This window comes from Neodiprion fabricii, chromosome 4 (genome assembly GCF_021155785.1).
Source record: "Neodiprion fabricii isolate iyNeoFabr1 chromosome 4, iyNeoFabr1.1, whole genome shotgun sequence".
NCBI lineage: Eukaryota > Metazoa > Arthropoda > Insecta > Hymenoptera > Diprionidae > Neodiprion > Neodiprion fabricii.
In genome coordinates this window covers 32082049-32102060 of record NC_060242.1, presented here as the reverse complement: position 1 = coordinate 32102060, position 20012 = coordinate 32082049, and the positions used below count along the sequence as shown (strand labels likewise).

The 20012-nt window shown below is 39.0% G+C and overlaps 1 protein-coding gene across 3 annotated transcripts in view; it reads right to left on the bottom strand.

Moving 5' to 3' along the window:
* Window positions 1-732: 732 nt before the first annotated feature.
* Window positions 733-20012, bottom strand: part of LOC124180059 (putative fatty acyl-CoA reductase CG5065) — a 41232-nt gene continuing 21952 nt past the window's right edge. The window contains exons 1-7 of one of the 3 annotated variants that reach the window (XM_046565071.1): window positions 9597-10242; window positions 4855-5202; window positions 3978-4231; window positions 3509-3838; window positions 3128-3385; window positions 2601-2741; window positions 733-979 (exon numbers count right to left, since the gene is read on the bottom strand). In XM_046565071.1, coding sequence (XP_046421027.1) covers window positions 2606-2741; window positions 3128-3385; window positions 3509-3838; window positions 3978-4231; window positions 4855-5202; window positions 9597-9794 — 1524 coding nt within the window. In that variant the 5' untranslated portion in view covers window positions 9795-10242 and the 3' untranslated portion in view covers window positions 733-979; window positions 2601-2605. Of the gene's footprint in view, window positions 980-2535; window positions 2742-3127; window positions 3386-3508; window positions 3839-3977; window positions 4232-4854; window positions 5203-9596; window positions 10243-20012 lie in introns of those variants that run through there. The other 2 variants (XM_046565070.1, XM_046565072.1) reach the window with 2 other exon arrangements.

The window sequence follows — 20012 nt, the reverse complement described above, 5'->3', positions numbered from 1 at the left end:
CACTGACTCGACGTTTTAGTAATCACGCACAGAGGATCCAGTCATTTTCTTAGATGCAATTCATAGATTGCCTTTTATTACGGTACATGTGAGAGCAGAAGCTGAATTTCTCCTCTCACACCTGGGGGCGAGAACAGATAACATCGCGACGGTAAATTGGTAAAATTTATGCCATTTCGTTATTTCTGCGTCAGATGAAAATTTGTTGAAGTATTTTTGTTCAGAATTGCGCATAGAATGAGGCTGTTAAGATCTTTTTTGCGTTATAAATACGTGGATTTCGATATTTGGAAATATAGGTATACGATAACGTCGAAATCGACTAGCCCCCGTTGTGAGGCACAAATTTTCCGTCCTGATTAACTAATTAAGTTCCAGATTATTGGCCAAAAATGCGAAAAGGAGCTTTTTAAAAATTAGATATATAACATAACGCTTATGGCCGTTTCAAGTTTTTTCAACGGAAATCCTATCACAATTATTTTAGAAAATCCATACCCCTTGACAAGAAACGAGATGATGATTGTTGGAATAATGATCTTCCAAAAAAATATGTTGAAAAGAAGACGTTTCCAACCGTTCCAAAAAGATTTTTAATGATAGGCACGATAATGCAATTAGGTTTCAAATGTCGCGTCCGGAATCCGATGTTAAGGCGCGGAATTTGAATATCGTGAATCGTATTTTAACGTATCTTGGATTTTTGATTAAAATAAATCTATCGTATATTGAAATGTATGAAAAAGGACATTAAAATTATTGAAAAAACTTTCCAACTCACTCTAGTTACTAAATATGTTAAAACAATTCTTTTGAAAAAAATCTTGAAGAGATCCTCCGAAGCTTTAATGGTATTAATTATTTTTTTTTAAGTCAAACAAATCCTCGACAATTCTTTTTCTGATGAACTTAGAAAATTCTCCGAAGAACTATCGTCCATAGCGCTGACAGAACTTCCTCCAAAAGGACGTGTACCAAGCTGTAAAAACGGTATATTCTTGGATGGAAATTATTATTAATACGTAGAAGATTTCTTTATAGATTCTCAGCCCTGACAATCCTCGACGGATTAAAGCTCAGTGGAAGAAAGGCACCGCAAGGGAAGCGTGGTTCGAGAATTTTACGAAAGAGAATTTCACGATTAACTAAAGATTCATTCCGTGAGTTGTCTTTGAATAACTTCGGAACCACTCTGCACGTTATTGTTTCGTGCGTATTTCCGATGAAGTACACGTAACAATTATATTTTTATACTACGAGTATTTGGGAAAATTTATAATAATTTTGCTAAAAATTATTGCGGATAAAATGAAATCTTTTAATCAATATTTTGAACAGTTTTACGCTGGTGTTTTAAAATATAAATAGGAATTAATAATGTTTAGATTATTTCTATATATATTTTTAAATTTGCAGAAAACAGAGTATGTACAATAGTAGTAATAGTAGAGTTTCTGCACACCAGATATAATAATTTTCTATTACATAATGAAAATGGCCCTGTTTTTTCGAGCAAGAGAGAAGTGAACTGTAACGCCTAACTGTCTAAAAAAAACCTCACTCTGTATTTGGATATTCAGCGCATGGTCATCTGCCTTACGTATAATAACACCGGCACACAAAAAAAAAAAGTTGTTTGTACATTTGACCGGACCCACCTACGGACATGTAATTCGACCCGCTAAATCCGAATTTGAAGTCCGTTTGGCCCGGTCACCCTCCAGATTTGAGTAAAATGCAAAAAACCAAAAAAAAAGCAGAAAATTGAGAAAAACTGCAATCACCGCGATGAAAAAATTTTTGTGGACTCGGATCAAGTATGATTTTCATGCATTTTTTCCACTGAATCTGAATCTGAAGTTTTTTTGTCTCATTAACGTTTCAAAATTTAAAAAAATCTCAAAAAACCAAAAAAATTGGAAATAGATCTATAGATTTTTTCTTATATTTATAACTGCAATTTTCCCAATTTCTTTGGTTTTTTCAGATTTTTTAAAATTTTGAAACGTTAATGGGATAAAAAAAAACTTCAGATTCAGATTCAGTGGATCAAAATACATGAAAATCATATTCAATCTGAGTCCAAAAAATTTTTTTCATCCCGATAGTTTCGGTCTTTCATGATTTTATGCAATTTTTTTCGGTTTTTCGCAATTCTTTCAAACTTTGACGGCTCAAAAGGCTAATGAACGTTCAGATTTAGATTCAGTGAATTCAAATACATGAAAATCATACTTGATCCGAGTCCACAAAAATTTTTTCATCGCTGTGATTGCAGTTTTTCTCAATCTTTTGCCTTTTTTTTGGGTTTTTTGCATTTTACTCAAATTTGGAGGGTGACTGGGCCAAACGGACTTCAAATTCGGACTCAGCGGGTCGAATTACATGTCCGTAGGTGGTTCCGGTCAAATGTACAAACAACTTTTTTTTTTTGTGTGCCGGTGTAATCAACGACATTCACATGACAAAAATACATGCCTTATAAGAGTAATCTGCACAAGAAAGATAAACGTATGATTGATTTCGTGTGAATTATCATTGCGATATAAATACTGAAATGAGAAAATCATGCTCATTTTATTTTTAACCAACTCTATTACCATTATTAAACCCAAATCAAAAAAAGCACGATACAGCCAGCAACGAACGCAGCTACCCAAGAAGAACATACAAAAAGTGAAGTAATTCCCCAAAGAAGGAAAAAACTTAGAAACGGAGTGACGGCAGCGATTATCCGCAACCTGAAACAGAGAAAAAGTCATATTAAAGTCTTTTACAACAATCTTAAAGCAACTAATTATAATAGAAAGGAATTAGGTTCATACATAAACCATACCTCTCACGATTACCTCTTGCGTAATATTGTTACGATCAATTTCAACATTTTCCAAGATCACTCGGAGACCCTTCAAAGGGACCTTCGATAAAACTAGTTCTGTAGGTCAGATGATGAAATTTTGAAGATACGGTAAACAAGTATCGCTTTTACACACCCTACGCGGTTACACTTCGAAAATGACAGAGTAGCCCGCAGCTACTGATTCCTGATTGATTATTTACAGCCTACGTCAAACCTTCGAGTAACGTAACGAGACGAAACCTGGTTTACGCTGTCCGCAATTTTTACCTATGCATTTCACGACGCGCCCTTTCCGTCGTGTTTTGCGGTTCCCGATGGAAATACTGCCTCATCCCAATGACACATCCCTCAAGATAATCATCCCAGTTAATTAGTTTAGGGTCGAAGGGATATTCCCTTCGTTCCTCTTCGGGCAATATCGAGGCGAGCGCCGATACCTTTGCGGTATCGAAGGGCCATTCCCTTATCGTAAAGTACGCCGTGTATTTGCAGCCTCTGGCATACTTTCGCTGCAATTCATATAGCCTGCAAATGATAAACACAAATCACATTAACCATTAACTCTGGCCGTTTCAGCTGAAACAAAAATCTCCGTATTTCAGCAAAGCTCTGATCGTATTGAGTTGTAGGTTGATACGTATAACTTACGTAGGTTTCAGCCCGCGGAGTAGAAAAGTGTCCACGAATAAGGCAGGAATTATTTGGAAGACCCAGATAACAATGAAGTTCCTGAATCCGCTCAGTCTTGTTTTGGCTTCGGGGTACCAGAGCACCCTTTTGCAAGGGTGATCCTGGGCTGCCTTGACAACCGCGTTGCAGTATCTTCCCCAAGTCACGGGATTCTCAGTCCCGGAAGTGCAGTGATAAATATGCAGAGTCTCTGGATCACGGACCGCTTGAAGTGCGGAAGCCAGAATCACAGAGACGACCATATCGGCGGGAATGACATCGGTGATACCATCCGGCCGTGACGGAACTCTGGCATGTAATGATTTTCATCGAAATAATACTAGAACTTTTAATACGAAACGAGTGAAGAAAATAAAATAAAAAATAAAAACGTCCAACCGACTCAAAGTCTGCACCGTATCTGTATCATCGTGATCGTTATCCTTACGTGCGAAATATGCCCTTGTTGACTCCCGCTATAAATCCGCAGGCCCCGTTGTTCACGTTATCCACCCAGCCTCTCTTCGGTATCTTCCAAGTATTCAGGACGATGCTGGGTCTCACTATACTCAGCGCCAAATGACCACGTTCTTTTGCCAGTAGGGCTTCAGCCATTTGTTTCGTGAAAGTGTAAGTATTGGGATGACCCCCTATCAGTTCAGCGGTTTTTTGCTGCACCTCTTCAGCGGATAGATTTTTCACCTGCATCGAGGGTAAAATTTGCATATCGTTAGCCATCGGTGGACTCTTGAGCCCCTCAAGAATCGTGGAAAAATATTAACTGCGAATGATTTGTTTTGCTATCTTCACGGATGACGACAGTGGCGTTGCCTTTGTTTGATATTGATATTGGACTTGATTGCGTTTCGAGTGTCTTCTGACGCAGATACATACTGGGATCACACTCTGTCCAATGAGGATGAGACCTCTGTGACTCTATCCTGACGTTGCTAACCCTCGAGCAAACATCGAGTTAAAAAAAAAAACGTATGCTTCATCTTAATTACTTTCAGTGACTAAATACATCATCTCACAACCGTCCCGCCGTTACAAAAGATACGCATTAGCATTTCGTGACAACACCAATATTCATTAGCGAGTCCGTAATATGTCACATTGATGTTTACGTGATCCAAATACTACTGGCACGATATATGTTTGCAATCTTTACGCAAGCTCCACTCCACCGAAATCGGGTCTCAACAAGCCGCTTAACACGAGTACCCTGGTAATTACTTACAGTTAGAAGTACGCGAAAGTGTAGAACTGTCATCGATCTAACCGAAGCCAATTCTCCCTAACGTTGCTCGTTATGTTCTACCTACCATTTCCAAAAACTTTATCGGGTCGCACGGAGTCGGATATAACTTTTCTTCCACAACGGCGTGCCTGACGGTGCAGTTGGCATAGGCAGTCGAAACGTACACCATGACTTTGCAGTTGGCCATTTCTTTGGCCAGGTTCAGGACTTGCCTGGTACCCTCGAGATTAATTCTGATTGCCAAGTCCAGGCGTGCTGCAAATGAGATGAAAGCCGCCGCGTGGAAAACCAAGGTGCACTCGGACACCAGAAGTTTTCGATCAGTTTCGGAAAGTCCGAGTCCCTCTTCACCCACGTCACCTTCCATCACTTGCACCAAATCCAATCTGCTGGGCTGAACATCTGAGAACAACTGCATTCAAGAAAAAATCGTGAGGAAATTTTCACTAATATATAATAATTTATAAATAACACCGAAATCATCAATCAGGCACAAGTTCGAACTCGGTAGACGCGATCAAGGAAACGTATTTAATTTATTTCGCCCTTGAATCTGACGTATCCTGCATGTTGACGATGTTTGCCAAGGCAAGTGCCTGGGACGAGTTATCGTAGGAACCGATATTGGGATGTGGGCATTCGGTGAGTTCAGTGAACATCCCAGGATCGCTTTTACCCAACTTGCAGGTAACACTACCGTCCATTCTGTGTCAAGGCTCGATAACCTCGACAATTTAAATAAAGGCTTCTCGATATGCGGAGTTGAAAACAAGCAATAAACACGCAATTTTAATCCAACTCGAAACGATGATTAGACACATTCTCGCACGCGTTTAATAGTTTTGTAATACCGGGCAGTTTCACTTTCCGTATAAAGTTTAATTTATTCAACAACCGTTGCAATTGGACCATATTGACGTGTGCGTAATAGCAATCAGTGTTTACTCATGCAAATAACGATTCGCAAACTTCTGCGACAGGTCGTCATTACCAGGAGTTTCCACTATATAATCAAAAGTATAAAAATAAGGATTTAAAAAATTTTTTAAAAATAAATAATGATCTGTACCGAATACTGAAGAACTAATTATCTGAATTTGACAATTGCCTCAATATAACTCTTACACCGTAGAAAAAATCTCATGCAACACCTGCCAGGCAAAATTATACGTAATCGTGAAGAAGTGCTACGTCATTATTTAGTCAGCACCTTGTTTTCGTAATAGAAAGAGACATCAATGCATATTGATCACCTGGAGGCAATTTTTTTTTTTTATCTGATTACCTTTCGACAGAACTGATTCTGTGCCTTCATATAATTATTATGTAAATCTGCAACAGCTTACATACTTTTTCGAGGCTCGTTGCAAAGGTCACGTAATCCATTAACGCTGAGTATTGACATTTCTCTACGAGATTGAGCACTTTTTTTGCATCCATAATACTCCTATAGTAAATCCGTGAAAGAAATTACAAAATTTTAAGAAGGTAATCCGCATTTGTCTCGAGGAACTAACCGCTCGCCAAGTACGATTGATTTATGTGTTCTGTCGTGAGCATCGATAAGCTGCGTTTAACGGACCTTTTATATTCGCATCAGCGTGTGCCGCCGTGAGTCTTTATGGTTGAGAGCATGATTGAAGTGACAGAATTACAAGTACTTCGTCACATCGTCATCGCTTTGCGACTATGGCTGTCTCTTTACATGTAAGCGTAAGCGTTCGATTGTTAGATCAACTTCCCTAAAAGATTTATCAGTTAATGAATTAATTTGAGTTGAGCATAACTCGATCGCGTAGATATTCCACCGAGTATAATCAAAGTTCGGTGAAAGAACAATTAGCGTGGTTGGGAGAGTCATTCAACCCAATATAAATAAGGTTCGTGTACTTTCTCGAAAGAAAGAGAGACGTTGGAGTGGCGACACAGTTTTGGTACAATGATCTGCGGTTGTCACACTGTTGCAAAAAACTACAATGATCAAGATCGAATCGGTCGTAAAAAACGGGGTGCAACATGACCTCAAACCGGAACTGCAGTTTTGTAAAAATTTTTACTACTCAGAATATCTGCGGAAATTGGAACATTTCGTATTATTTGGTACAAAGTTGTAAATACGCATAGTGTTTCATAAAGAAATGTTAATTTTCATTAGGAATTATATTGTCTTGTAAATTTTTTGCTGAAAAAACACAAATTTTTATTAGCAGCTACGCATGTTTACAATACTTTGTGAAAACAATTTTTCTGAAAAATTCTACCAAATGTTAACAATTTCTCTAATAATTCGTAGAAAATCATAGAAATAATTTTCACCAGGGTACACAGACCACGGTATCATGCACGCGACACGCGAAAGGACGGGAACTGGATGCTTTCTAATAAAAATCTAAGCACGTAAATTGAATGGTGGAGAAAATTTCACCGGATGCTTCAATTGTTCAATCATATTTACGCCAATTGTACAGTACGAGGACAGGGGCTATTGGCGATGTTTGTCAAAGGATGTAGACTGCAGCAAGCCGTCTATACCAACGAACACGTAACATCTCTCTCAAACCAATCAAAAACCCGCATTTGAAAGTATATTTATTATACGGTACGTACATACGTCCGTATACATAATGTGCATGAAGCGACAACGAGCGAATAACGGTATAGGAGTGGAGAAAGTCGCGCGAGGTTAGCTAATTTTCGAATCAGTAATCTCATCAACATTTCTCTAATGGGAAGGCAAATTGCCGAAATCGTAGCCGACCGTTGACGGAAGAAAGAATAAAAAGTAAAAAAAATGGATTTTTCCTACCGGAGCGGTGGACCAGTTTAGCCCTGAACTGCCAGTCAGGCCTTTGCTCGAGTAGGTCAGTTGGACGAAGGCCGTTGCACTGCCCTTGTACAAAAGCACCTTCTGTCTGTGTCTACTAGACGTGTAGGTTACGACGTATGTTAGGAGATAGAGTACGGGAGTGCCATTGAGCGGGATTGAAAAAGGCTAAGGACGCGTAAAAACTGTAGGTATAACAGATATATTGTTTTTTGTTTCTGGAAGGTGTGTCACGTCCGAAGGCAACCTCGGATATTACATCTACGGCATAAGCGGGGGTATAATTTCAGCATGGAAAGTGTGCAGCCTTGCTGATCATGGTTACAAAGATCACCCGATATGTATCCGGTAAGATAATGTTTGGGAGGAAGATGCGACTACACGGAGAGAAAAAAGTCGTTGAGTCAAAACAAAAAAGAAGAAGAGGAAGAAAAAAATGTTTCGATCAACCGAATGCGACGATCACGGCCGGCAAAGTAAATGGTAAACGAAAAATAGGTCTGTTGAGTAAATTACTATTTAATACAAGGACGAGGATGTACAGTCGACGAAATATTAAGTTGAACGACCTGTGTTTATAGGTATGGTCAACATGAAATTCATTTTGTTAATCTGAATGTCCTACCTTTTTCATCCAGCAAATGTTTGGTCAATGCACTGATCATATTCTGTTGGTTTCAAAGAATCGGAGTTGACAGAACTGAATATTCAGTTGTAAAAATCGCAGCTAAATTTATTCGCCTATTCGTAATTGTAGATAGAGATTCATTGGCCTATTTTCATGGAAATAATTTTCTTCTTGTTTCGACTAATGGATACATTTGAATCAACAAAAGTATTTGCAGTTATTCGAATTATAATTATTCACCCGGATAAACGAAAAAAAATGGTATCTACAAGACGTAGATTTTTTTAGACTGAGAAACTTAGTTTGTTTCTTCCAATCGTCAAAAGTTCCTGACGGAAGGTTCATTTAGTTCATTCAATCACATACTGAGAAAAATTTCATTTGTCATAGTAACTAGAAAAATTCACTAAAACAGGTATCGTTAGAAAAACTGTTCGAATATCGTTTGAATTACGAAAAACGAGGTACGCGTAACCATTTTGCGCTATTGTCGATCCTTTTTTTTGGTAATTCTAACGCAAAATCAGTTTGTGAGGTTTACTCTGCTCTTTGAGTTAAATAAGGTCTTAACATCAATTTATTGTTGCACAAGCATTAAGCTTTCGCAACAGTCACAAGAAAATATAGTAGCATTAATCATAATGAGAAAGAATAGCAACGGATACTAGATTTTCTGATAACAGCTACATAACTAATTTTCATTTTCTACCTAGAACTATATTTTTCAATTGTGGTAAAAAACGAAAATAGTTGAGGACTAAGCGGTAACCGGAACTAAAAACTTCTCTCAGTGCACGTATTCAACAATGTATATAAATTCGAACGGAAAGGATAAAAATCATTTAGTTTGACGAAATCAGTTTCTTTACTAAATCACACGCAGGGGTTGATTCGAGAGGGTAAAATTTGACTCCGCAAAATACCCAATTCTTTGACGACAAAAAAATATTTAGTCGAAGCAATTGCACGCATTCGATCGCAAGTATCCCCTTCTTCGACCGGATCGTTGAATCGACGCAACAAAACATTGTTTGAAACTGTCAAGTTCTCAATCAAATCAACCGCATAGTTCTCAAGTAACTCGTCCGGTTGATTTGACTTGACAGAATTTGTTACGTCAACTACGTTACATTTCTTACGCAACAATATTTCCACCGACTAAATCGACTCGGTTGATTCAACGACTTTTTTCTCTCCGCGTCGGCAGACGGAACCGTGCGGCCGTGGCCATGACTTTTACGCTTCCCGGAGATGTTGTGGGCACTTGCGAAACCTCCGCACTATACCTACGACGAGTTCGGCTACGAGGTGCGTCCATGCACGTGGGCGAATGGGTGGGTGGAGAAAAACTTACCTGCGATGAAAAAATGTCCTTGACACGATCCCGAGGGTCGGTTCCACGCCGGCTTCTCACCAGGAGGCAGACCCTCCTCGGCGGCGATGCGGCGGTCAGGATACGCTCCAGCAAAACGCCGCCAACGAACCCGGTCGCACCGGTCAAAAATATCGTACTATCGGATACGAGCTCCTTCAGCGAAGCCGGATGTCTCATGTTGGCGGTGCACTGTCTTCTAGGTGATACACAAGAAGCTTCGAGCCTTGGCACTTACTAGCGCATAACTTGCTCTCGTAACGCGGTCTTTGAAAGTGATTCTCTCTTTCTTACCGCCTATCGCTCACCGCGACATTGTGACACGTTTCCAAATGCATCGCCGTCAGCAAATTCCGATGCACGTACGGCAACGGCTCTGACGATTTCGACGCGTTAAGGCCCCAAACTTGCCAAATTGGCACTGAATTTCTCGTCATCTGATATCCACCAATCCGCACGCAACACCGGCGTATGTATGTTTCCCCGAGGCAGGTAACTGTATCTGTCTCTCACTCTTCCCCTCTGACTTTCGGCTCTCTGACCCAAGGAAATGGTGCCTCCGAGTCCACCAACGGGTTTCACGCTCTCACTCGCTTGCCTCTATGAATAGGCCTAGGCAGCTACGTACACGGATACAAACTAGCGTCGACTCCTAGCAACGCTCCGCAAATTTCAAAGATTTACCTAGTTTCCAAGAGGCGAGGAAATAACTCTCGAAATCATTATTTGCACCGTGCCAACAACAGCACGGAGCAATTTTACGATATTACGAATACCAAAGTCATCGTCTTACTGACGCGTTCCGTTTACCATCCGCACACACGTATATATACATATATATATACGTATATACGTGTGACCCCTTTTTCCCGGATCCTTTAATTGCGCTGGCAATTTAGGCCACGTAATTCTCGCATCAGCAGACTTAAAACGCGTGGTAATACAGCTAGGGCATTCACACCGCAGATTAAAATTGAGAACCTGATTCTGCACCATTCTGGATAATTGTACTTATACAACCCGGTGTGACTCCAGCTGCCGTGAAACTTACTCGGAAGTTCATACGTACTATAATTTACTTTTTCTTCATATTTTTACTATCGAGTAACGAAATTGACGGATCAAAAGCGAACAACCGGATGTTGCTCAAGTACACTTCACCGCGATATTTGTCTCGCCTGATTATAAACAAGCTACGTCAACCTCCGATCAACTTTCACTTGGAATCGACCGATTCGAAGACGGTCGGTGGTATCGTTGGAGAAAAAAAATTTCTTCAACCGCTTAAGACGAAAGTAATTGAAGGGTGGTGGCACGGTAAAAAGCCAAGTAAGGTTCATCGTTGTACGTGCCGTGATATTACAAGCTTATGTTTATTATAGAGTAAAAATTAAAACCATCCGGTCCCAAATCCCGTCGACTCCCGCAAGTCGCCACAAGACGCAGGTAAATTCTGACTCATGAAGGTCCCGTTATCGCGAAACTTCCAATGGCGACTTTACCGAGGAAAGTAGCTTTGTCTGTGACAGTGTTGCAATTTATAGACAAATATAATGTTATCAACGCTTTCACTTGCAATCAAAGCTGTTTCGAATCGAAAAATTTCAAGAACCAGCTGCGGACAGAACCAAAAGTCAAGAATCAGTTCGTAAACAAATCGGTCCGTGACAATTTTACTGGGAACTGAGGAGGTGCGCAGCATTGACCGACAAACATTGGCTCATCTTATCGTCTGTTTGAGTACTGGTGACGTTTTCGTTCCGGTGAACTTTGGAAGGTGTCGGAAAATTTTCGTAAAGCTGTAGAATAATAACAACTTATACGGATCCGAAACGGCGCAACTAAGTCCGGCAACTTGTAATACCGAAAGCGAAGCGATTTCCAGCAACAAATTAAGGCAAGCGCCCTACAGTCCTGATGAAACATTAAACTGAATGTTACTATCGTCGGCTCTCTTTTCTTCCATGACGGTAATAGAAGGCGGGCACGAGCATCGCGGGATACGATTTACACCATAGAACCCGAGGCTATGAGGTGTCTGACAGTCTCTCCTCTATAGAAGGCTAGTGAACCGGTCGCGAGACTTTCGCCTATTGACTACAAGAGCGTGGCGATGTGTGCAATATAATGAAAATATGTTGTATTAACGTATCCTGAGCGACGCGCATGTATACCTATCTATGTAGGTACGTAATACGTGTAACGTTATACAATATAGCCGAGTATAAAGAGTTCAATATTCAGTTAAACGACGTGCAAATTTTTCATGCTTCAACAACTCGACAATGATACCTAAATCACGAAGGCCAGCCGTTGCTAGAGAATCCCTTCGGGCGGAATCGACGCCATTGCGGCTTAACGAGCAGCAATAACGATGTTATTGAAAGCTTGTGATTAATATGCACTCGTCGGATTTCGAGGCTTTTTTTCAATGCCAAAATTAGACGGGGCACTGGAACACGATGAACTTGAGAATTTTCAATGTTATCATCATCATTTATTTCGACGTGAGATCTCGGTGAGCGGAAGGAACTTGGTACTTTTCTTTCTTTTTTTTTTGTCGCCATTCTTGACCGCTATTAAATGGTAAAGGAGTGTCGACATGGTATTATTGACGAATGTTGATTACTAAAAAATCTCGTCACTCGCAAGAACGAAGGTCAAAACGCAAATAATTCGTAAAATCAACATTTGAATCAGAATTAGCACACTTGCAATTAATGAGCACGGTGCAGTAATTGATTCTAAGAAAATTTCTGTTCAGTTTATTTCGGTTAGTGAATAAATTGTCATTAACACGATTACAGTGCAGCTTGCGCAGCGAATTACTTACGTAACGCGTGTTTTGTAATTGTAGCAAATTTATAATAACAGTACGTTACTTGCAAATCGAATGTGCTTGCTGCAGCGATAATACGTACATTATACGTGAACATAATACAACGAGTGAAATGATTATTCGACCTGTTGCAAAACTTGTGTAAAATAATCGTATAACTTTACAGATTCAATGCAGATAATTGAATGTAAAATATTACATGTTTGTACTGAAAAGGGAAATGTATAACATTATAAACGAGAGGAATAATAAATTTTTCAAAATCTGCGCGTACGTTATTGCTTGGCACTTTATTTGTTTTCATAACGAAATATTATATCAATAGAAAGTGTGATGTATAAAATTGCGTAAGAAATTTTCTTCGGTTGCGTAACTGCAGCCTGGCGCGTGTATGAAGTTTTATAAAATATACCTCATCCAATCCGGTTACGGTAAAGAAAAACAGCACGACAGTCGGCATGATTATGGGCGATAACCGAACCGCGGAAAAGGATCGCACCAGCTGATGTGATATTTAACAAATTACGAAAACAATAATTTATACTTCGAGTTAACGTTCCTCTCTTTCACTTCCCTTTCTTTCCTTCATCTAATCGCTTTTTATACGTATCACACACTGACTTTTGTACGCATACATTTCGAAACGATCTTCAACAAATACGCGATGAATACATAAATTCTCTGTACACGTCGAATGGTATATTTTCACTATACTTAGAACACGATGTTTTTGCCCTCTCGTCCATAGCATTGAAAATAAATTAATTAACGAAAGAATCAAACAAACCGAATACGAAAGACCTTCTTTAACTCAGAACCTAATGCGATACAAAGGAAACCAAGTGGCGGTCGTCTTCTACATTTAAGGCAGTAGTCAGACTCTCCCGCACGCCGAAATCGGTCAAATGGTTTCAATTTACGCAAAATTTGTGACAAACGTCCCAAATGCATTCAAATTTCAATAACGCGCAAGAATATTGTAGAATAAATATTAGAGTTAAACGACAGAAAAATGCTTGCCCCGAAAAGTAATGAATAATGAAAGCAAGTGAATTTACTTTTCGGTGTTTCCTGCGTGACAATCGAAGTTCCATCACCTAATTACATTCCATGTGTATAAAAAGTAGGTAAATCTTGTTTCGAAGGACTCGCAGAGACTCACATGCTAGAAAAAGTACATCACGCCAAACCTTTGGCAACCTTATATTATATACACGCAACACGATCATTGTAGATTATGTAGATTTCATTCGGTGACCGTTACGTCACCTGACTACTTTCTTAATCAAAACCAATACATAAAGTCGGTTAAAACGGAAGTGAGCGTGTGATGTACGAAATTTCGTCATCACCATCATCGCGGCTGCAGCAACGAACTAAAAGGATACGATGAATTTTGAAAACGATTTTTGATTAATTGATCGATAGAATGGAATTGTACGAAATCACGATTCAGGCACATACGTGTTTTTCGCGCACTCGTGCGGTCATTTATCATACTAATTACAGTCGATTGCCGCGTCGACTTATTATAGACAGAAGGAAGCATTAGTCACATAACGCGTAGAAGGTGGTTCGACGATTAACACTGCACTCATTCAAGTAGAAAGACGTTCATTCGTCCAGGATTTTAAATTATAGCCAGAATATAAATATATACTGCAAGTTGACGAACGTACTTACAATTAAACAAGGCCTTTTACGCCTCGAGAACCATAGCCGAAAGAGCAATAATTATAAAATGATCGGACCACCGTATTAAATAACTCTATTGATCTCGAATGCAGGATTACGCTTTCGCGACTGTGCCATTGGGTAAAAACGGTAAATTAACCTGTAGCTATATATACTGGCTACCACCACATCAATTTTCGAACACACCTCTGCATTTGTACAGCAATATAATTTACTCGAGCAAGAATTTTATAGCGAAATAAAATTCACGATTATTCTCGTGAATTTGAATTACCATTATTCATAAAAATACAATCGCACAGTATCATTAGTCCTTGTATATTAGGGGCCATTCAAGTGTTAGCTAAGGCATTTATTACAAATTCCCCCCCCCCCCCCCCCCCCCGCCCCCTTAGTGATAACGATTAGTAACGTTTTCTTGTTTATTAATTATTAATAAACATTAACATGTTCAGTAAAACATGAATCCACTATTTATTGCGCATTAAATATGTTATACATGGTTTTTTTCTTAAATACATGCAATAAGCATTAGATTTGCTAAGATGTTATTACTGAGCGATTCATGCATTATTAACACTGTTTTTTAAAGAAAATTTTTTACTATTTTCAAGGCGTGTTGGCTTTGAGCACGCAGTTAGAATTTCCCATGTCAGCTACCGCTTGTCTGGAAAGCCTATTGCTATAAGGTAACATTTGATAACGTTTCGCTGAATGGCCTTCCCCTGTTTTAGCGTTATCTAATACTTGAATGGCCCCTAATAATCTGCAAACCCCGGCAAAAAAATAATTGGTTATCAAAAATAGTATGTCGCTAATTTTTCAATTGTTTTTCCAAGCCATTTATCGACGACAAAACAGAGAATTGAACGATGGTAATGTCTGAAAAACTTGCAAGCTTTATGCAACTGTCAAATTATGCATTTACAACAAATTTGGGAAGAAATAATGGAGCAGAGGTATAAAACGTCCCAACGCAATTTGTTGTCCCCATAAAATTGCCAATAAATCTTCGTCTTATAGTACACGTTGAATGACGAGAAATTATAGCAAATGAATGGAAAAAATATATTGTGAGCCCGAATAGTCGTTGACATCCATGAGGCTGCGAGCACCCAGAGCGAAATGGTCGAAATGTGTTATGGAAATCTTTCGACTGCGTAAAAACAAGTTTGAATGCTGCGATGCAAATGTCGATTTAAGAGGCATTCATGGGTGTCAAGTTGAGTGTATAAATCCATTACAAGGTTATTTTTTTAAATGAAAAACCCGCACGTCAGAGCCCAGTAATCAGTTGAGATGTCATCAGGTCTCGATTAATCATATAGTTCTCAGTCGGCGATTAGGCAAATTATTCGCAGCTGCATTCCGTGTGCATACAAAGGGACCTTGCGGTCTAGAATTTTCAAACAATGGATTTTTCTTTTTTCAATATTTCGAAAGTATAGTATCTTAAGAATATACTGTGAAAATGTGGTAATGATATTCACAGTATTTCAAGTTTTACAGCCCATTGAAGGTCGGCGCGAAAGTAAGTAGAAGGGTCGGTCCGCTCAGTAAATGGTTCCATTGTTCGTAGAAAAGAAGCTACTACCTGAGTTGTAGTGAAAATATGAGAGAAGAGTATGAGAAGACTGATGGGATATTGTATGGTGCTGGAATTGCAGATTAATGTAAGTACACGTTTAAATCTAATTTTTTTGAGAAAATACTTGTTTGAAATTTTAAACGCGTTTATCTCGAAACTACTTTTTTCTGTCTTATGTTGATCAATTAAAAAAAACTACTCGACCGATTCATTTCAAATTAAAGTACGTTATTAAGTACACTGGCAGCTATCGCAGGGACTAAAACGAAAATTTTACATTAAATATTTACAATTTTTTTATAAGCAAAACATTGTTAAAAATCAGGCTGTTTTCCGACTTCTAATTTTGACAATACACCATTTTGTCATTTTTTTTTTCCATTTTAGTTCCAGCGATAGATATACTCATAATAATTAACGGTCATTTTTAATTTTTTTATTTCAGATAAGCGCAGAACCAAATCGATTAACAGCAGCAAGGTCAACTTTTTTCGAAGGGACGACTTCAGCACCATTTTTAACACAATAAAATTTTTTTTTTTTTTTCAATTTCCAATTTCGTAAAATTTATAAGTAATAAAACATACCTATAAAATTTAAATAACATTGTTCATTTCTTTCATTGAAAAAAAAAAATTTGGAAAAGCAGTCAAGCTTTCACTCGCTAGACCGCAAGGTCCCCTTAACTACACCCGACAAACGTACATTCAGGATTGCATTTTCTAGAATAATAATTAGAAGTGCAAGGCTGCGACGATACTTTGTGTTACAAATGTGCGTAGTAAAAAATTGAATTTTCTTATAATGCACAGCTGCGGATTCATAGCGAATTTACATAAAAAAGGTTTTAGATTGTAGAAATGTTCTTGCGGATGGCTGGATGGTTACAGATATTTATGTATATACCGGAAGTTTTTGGTGGAGGGTACCGGCACGAAGTACAATGTTTCGCCCAGCATTGCCAACCTATCAGACGAATATTTCTTTTAATGGCACCAAAACAATTCTTTAGATTTTCTATTTAGATTGTACCACAATAATTCTTCATATTTCTCATTTTCAAGAGTCATGTTCGACGGTATTGAAACTCAATAAATACGGGAACACATAATACACTTATTTTGTTCGCTTTATAACAAGGACAATTTTCCTAGCAATATATAATGATAATCATCGAACGAAGTAACAGAGAAAGATTTATATCCTACAATCTGAATTGTAAATATAAAGATATCAGGAACTTTTAGGTACTTGCATAACATGTTTTTATTTTTAATATTTAGGACCACCAACTTGTCAAATAAGTGCGTTTGAAAATTGAAGAAACTGTCTGATTGGTGCATATTTGTTCAGTAATTCTCAGGAACCTCACAACTGGTTGATTTTTAATCTGTTGTTCCGATTTCACAGATCATACTTAGAGATTTCACAGTCTTGAGATTTCTTCACAGATCTTCAGATTTTCTTTACATTCCGGCCCAACCGACAATATTTCTTAATAAGAAAACAACTTTTCTTTTTTGTTCAAATCGACTCTAAATTTCTTTAGATCTAAAGAAATTGCTTCAGGGTTGGCAACGCTGGATTCGCCGGCAGACAGGCAACCGAAGTTACACCCAGCAAGTACCCAAGATGTAACAACGGTTGTCTGTTTTCCGGCGAAGCGTCGTTCGCGTCGGGACCTTTCACAGAAAACTCCCTACATGATGTAGTTCGATGACGGGCAGCAGCTCGTGGCTTTTCATGGGAAAACGTCCTGCCGCTGGATGACAACTGCTCCGTAGTTTCGCCCAAGTTGGCAAGCTCCGCCGCTACGTACCTACTATTAGATAGTACTCGAGTTTCGCAAAAATCGAATGGATACCGCGTGGAGAGGAGGGTGCCAGGAGGTGACTCGAAGCGGAAGGTTGCCTAAGCGTGTCGTGTGTTATGTTATGGCAGACGGCACCGCATTGATTGGGAAATTTTATGACGGGATTGAGGACCCCGGCTGTGCGTTGGATTTTGCTCCTGCGTGCAAAAAGATGCCACGATTACGTAATACCACGCTGCTATATCGCAGGGTAAACAGAGTAAGTACGACACTAATGAAAGAATGTCCGCAAGGCAATTAGCGAACCTGCGGAGTACAAATGCTGCCGTGTATTACTCGCACGAAAAATTTTATCCCACGACAGCATCCAATAATACTTCACAAGGACAATTCCACGACGTGTTATTATGACGCGGTCGGAAAAATTTCTATACGGTGACGATGGTCAGGTGACACAAGCTCAATACCCTGGCAAATATTTGTCACGATATATTAAAAGGTGCAATTTTGCGCACCGGACAATTCACAGAAACATAAATTTACACTTATAATTCGACTAACTTAGATGCGGTGATGGGTTACTCCGGAAATAAATTATCTCATTTTGGATGGTGAAATGCGTTATATATTTATAGTTTCAGGCTGTAACTGTGGTTAAAAGCTTGGTAATTATTGATGAGCTCTAAGTAGCGAATCGCAGACGTCATTGCGAATAACGCGTCTCGTTATTATATTGCATTTATGCGTGCATAGACGATAGTTCACCTGTGATGAGAGCAAGCTACTTGCATGCTTTTGTTTGCTCTTACCTATTTGTTTGTTGAAATATTACGCTCGCATATAATGACCCAATGCGTACATATGCAGGGTGATTCGGTATGCGAGGACCATCGGGCACTCACGGATTTTTTGCAAAAAAATAAGACTAAAATTGCACTTGACAATTTTTTTTGAAAGCAATGGCCTTCGACTTAGAGGCGATTCAAGTTCACCGATCAGGCCGCAGATGGGAGGTCGTCGGCTGGGCGAGAGGATATCGTTTTTACAAGTTCGTTTCTACAAATTCTTTCCTACAAGAAATTAGATTTTTTAAACAGATTTCAACAGATTCGCTTTATTAGACTGATCAAGCCAGCGTCTGCCTCATTTTTCTGAATCTTTGATGGCAAGTTTGCCCGAACAATCCGCGCCCTCCAGTTGTAATCAAGGTATATTTCCGTATACCTAATTCCAAAAAAGATTTCTTATCCGACGCTATTATAGCTGTGAAACGACCCTAAAAAAGGAGATGTGATAGTGCAATTAAGGAGCAAGAGATTACGACTAACAATAAACGTAATTAACTTGCACATGGATATGTGCATAAAAATCGCAGTTTCCTAGTTATCCAGTTTTACGACTGGTTCGAAACTCGTGAATCTTAACCCATTTTTTGATTCCTCTGCAATTCGAATTTCCGAAAAGTTAATATTGCACATTAAAATAAAAGGGGTTCTTCTAGTTTGATTTCCAAATATGAACGCGAGGCTGAAGGTAGTAACGTTGATGTATCGATACGTTAAATCAAAAATTATTATTTTGCATCATTAGAATACCCGAAGAAGTTGAATTTACAAAATCCGAGTTCGTCAATGCTGTATCAACAGTTTACTCAAGTAACCCTAAAGCTGCAAAATAACGACTTTTTCGAAAGATGCGTCGTTACAATAACGTTACAAACTTCAGCCTGATATATGAACATCGTTTCAGGGAGTTGAAAAAATTGCGGTGTATTACTTGGTGCGAGGAACGGTCGAACGCCTCGTCTAAATGCGTAACATAGTTCGAGGGCAAGGAATACGGAGATAGCTAGAAGAGCGTCGCGTTTGTCAGAGCAGTGATCCTCCTTACGTAAGTACTGTACACAGCGTACCAAAGTACATTCGGCTCAGTCACGAATGCAGTAGGTAATATTTATACACATACACTGTCGGGTAGTGTTTGAAATGGTTTCATTTAAAATAAACATTAAAAATGTAAATGACTTTTGCATTTAACATTTGAAATGCTCTCAAATTAACCACTGCCGGGTAATATTTTAAATGGTTTCATCTTACACAGGCATTTAAAATGTAAATGGCATTTTGCATTTAACATTTTAAATGTTCTCAAACTAACCATTTACACTTATCCATTTCAATTGACGTTTTTTAAATCCTTTTCCATTTCTCATATTAAATGGATCTATCGAAGCACTTTGCCCAGCAGTGTACATGCACGGTAAACCTATTGCGATTTAAAAACAAGAAACGAAAGAATACCCTTCGACCGTGTGACGCGGTTTGAAATACAGTGCCGGAGGCAAGATTTGCCGCCACAGTGGCAAGAGCGGCGACTCCTTTCTAGGTACCACCGTATTCCTTGGCCCAAGGGTGGAGAGCTTGCGTGCAACGATCGCGAGGGAGGGCGAAGAGAGGGTGGCGG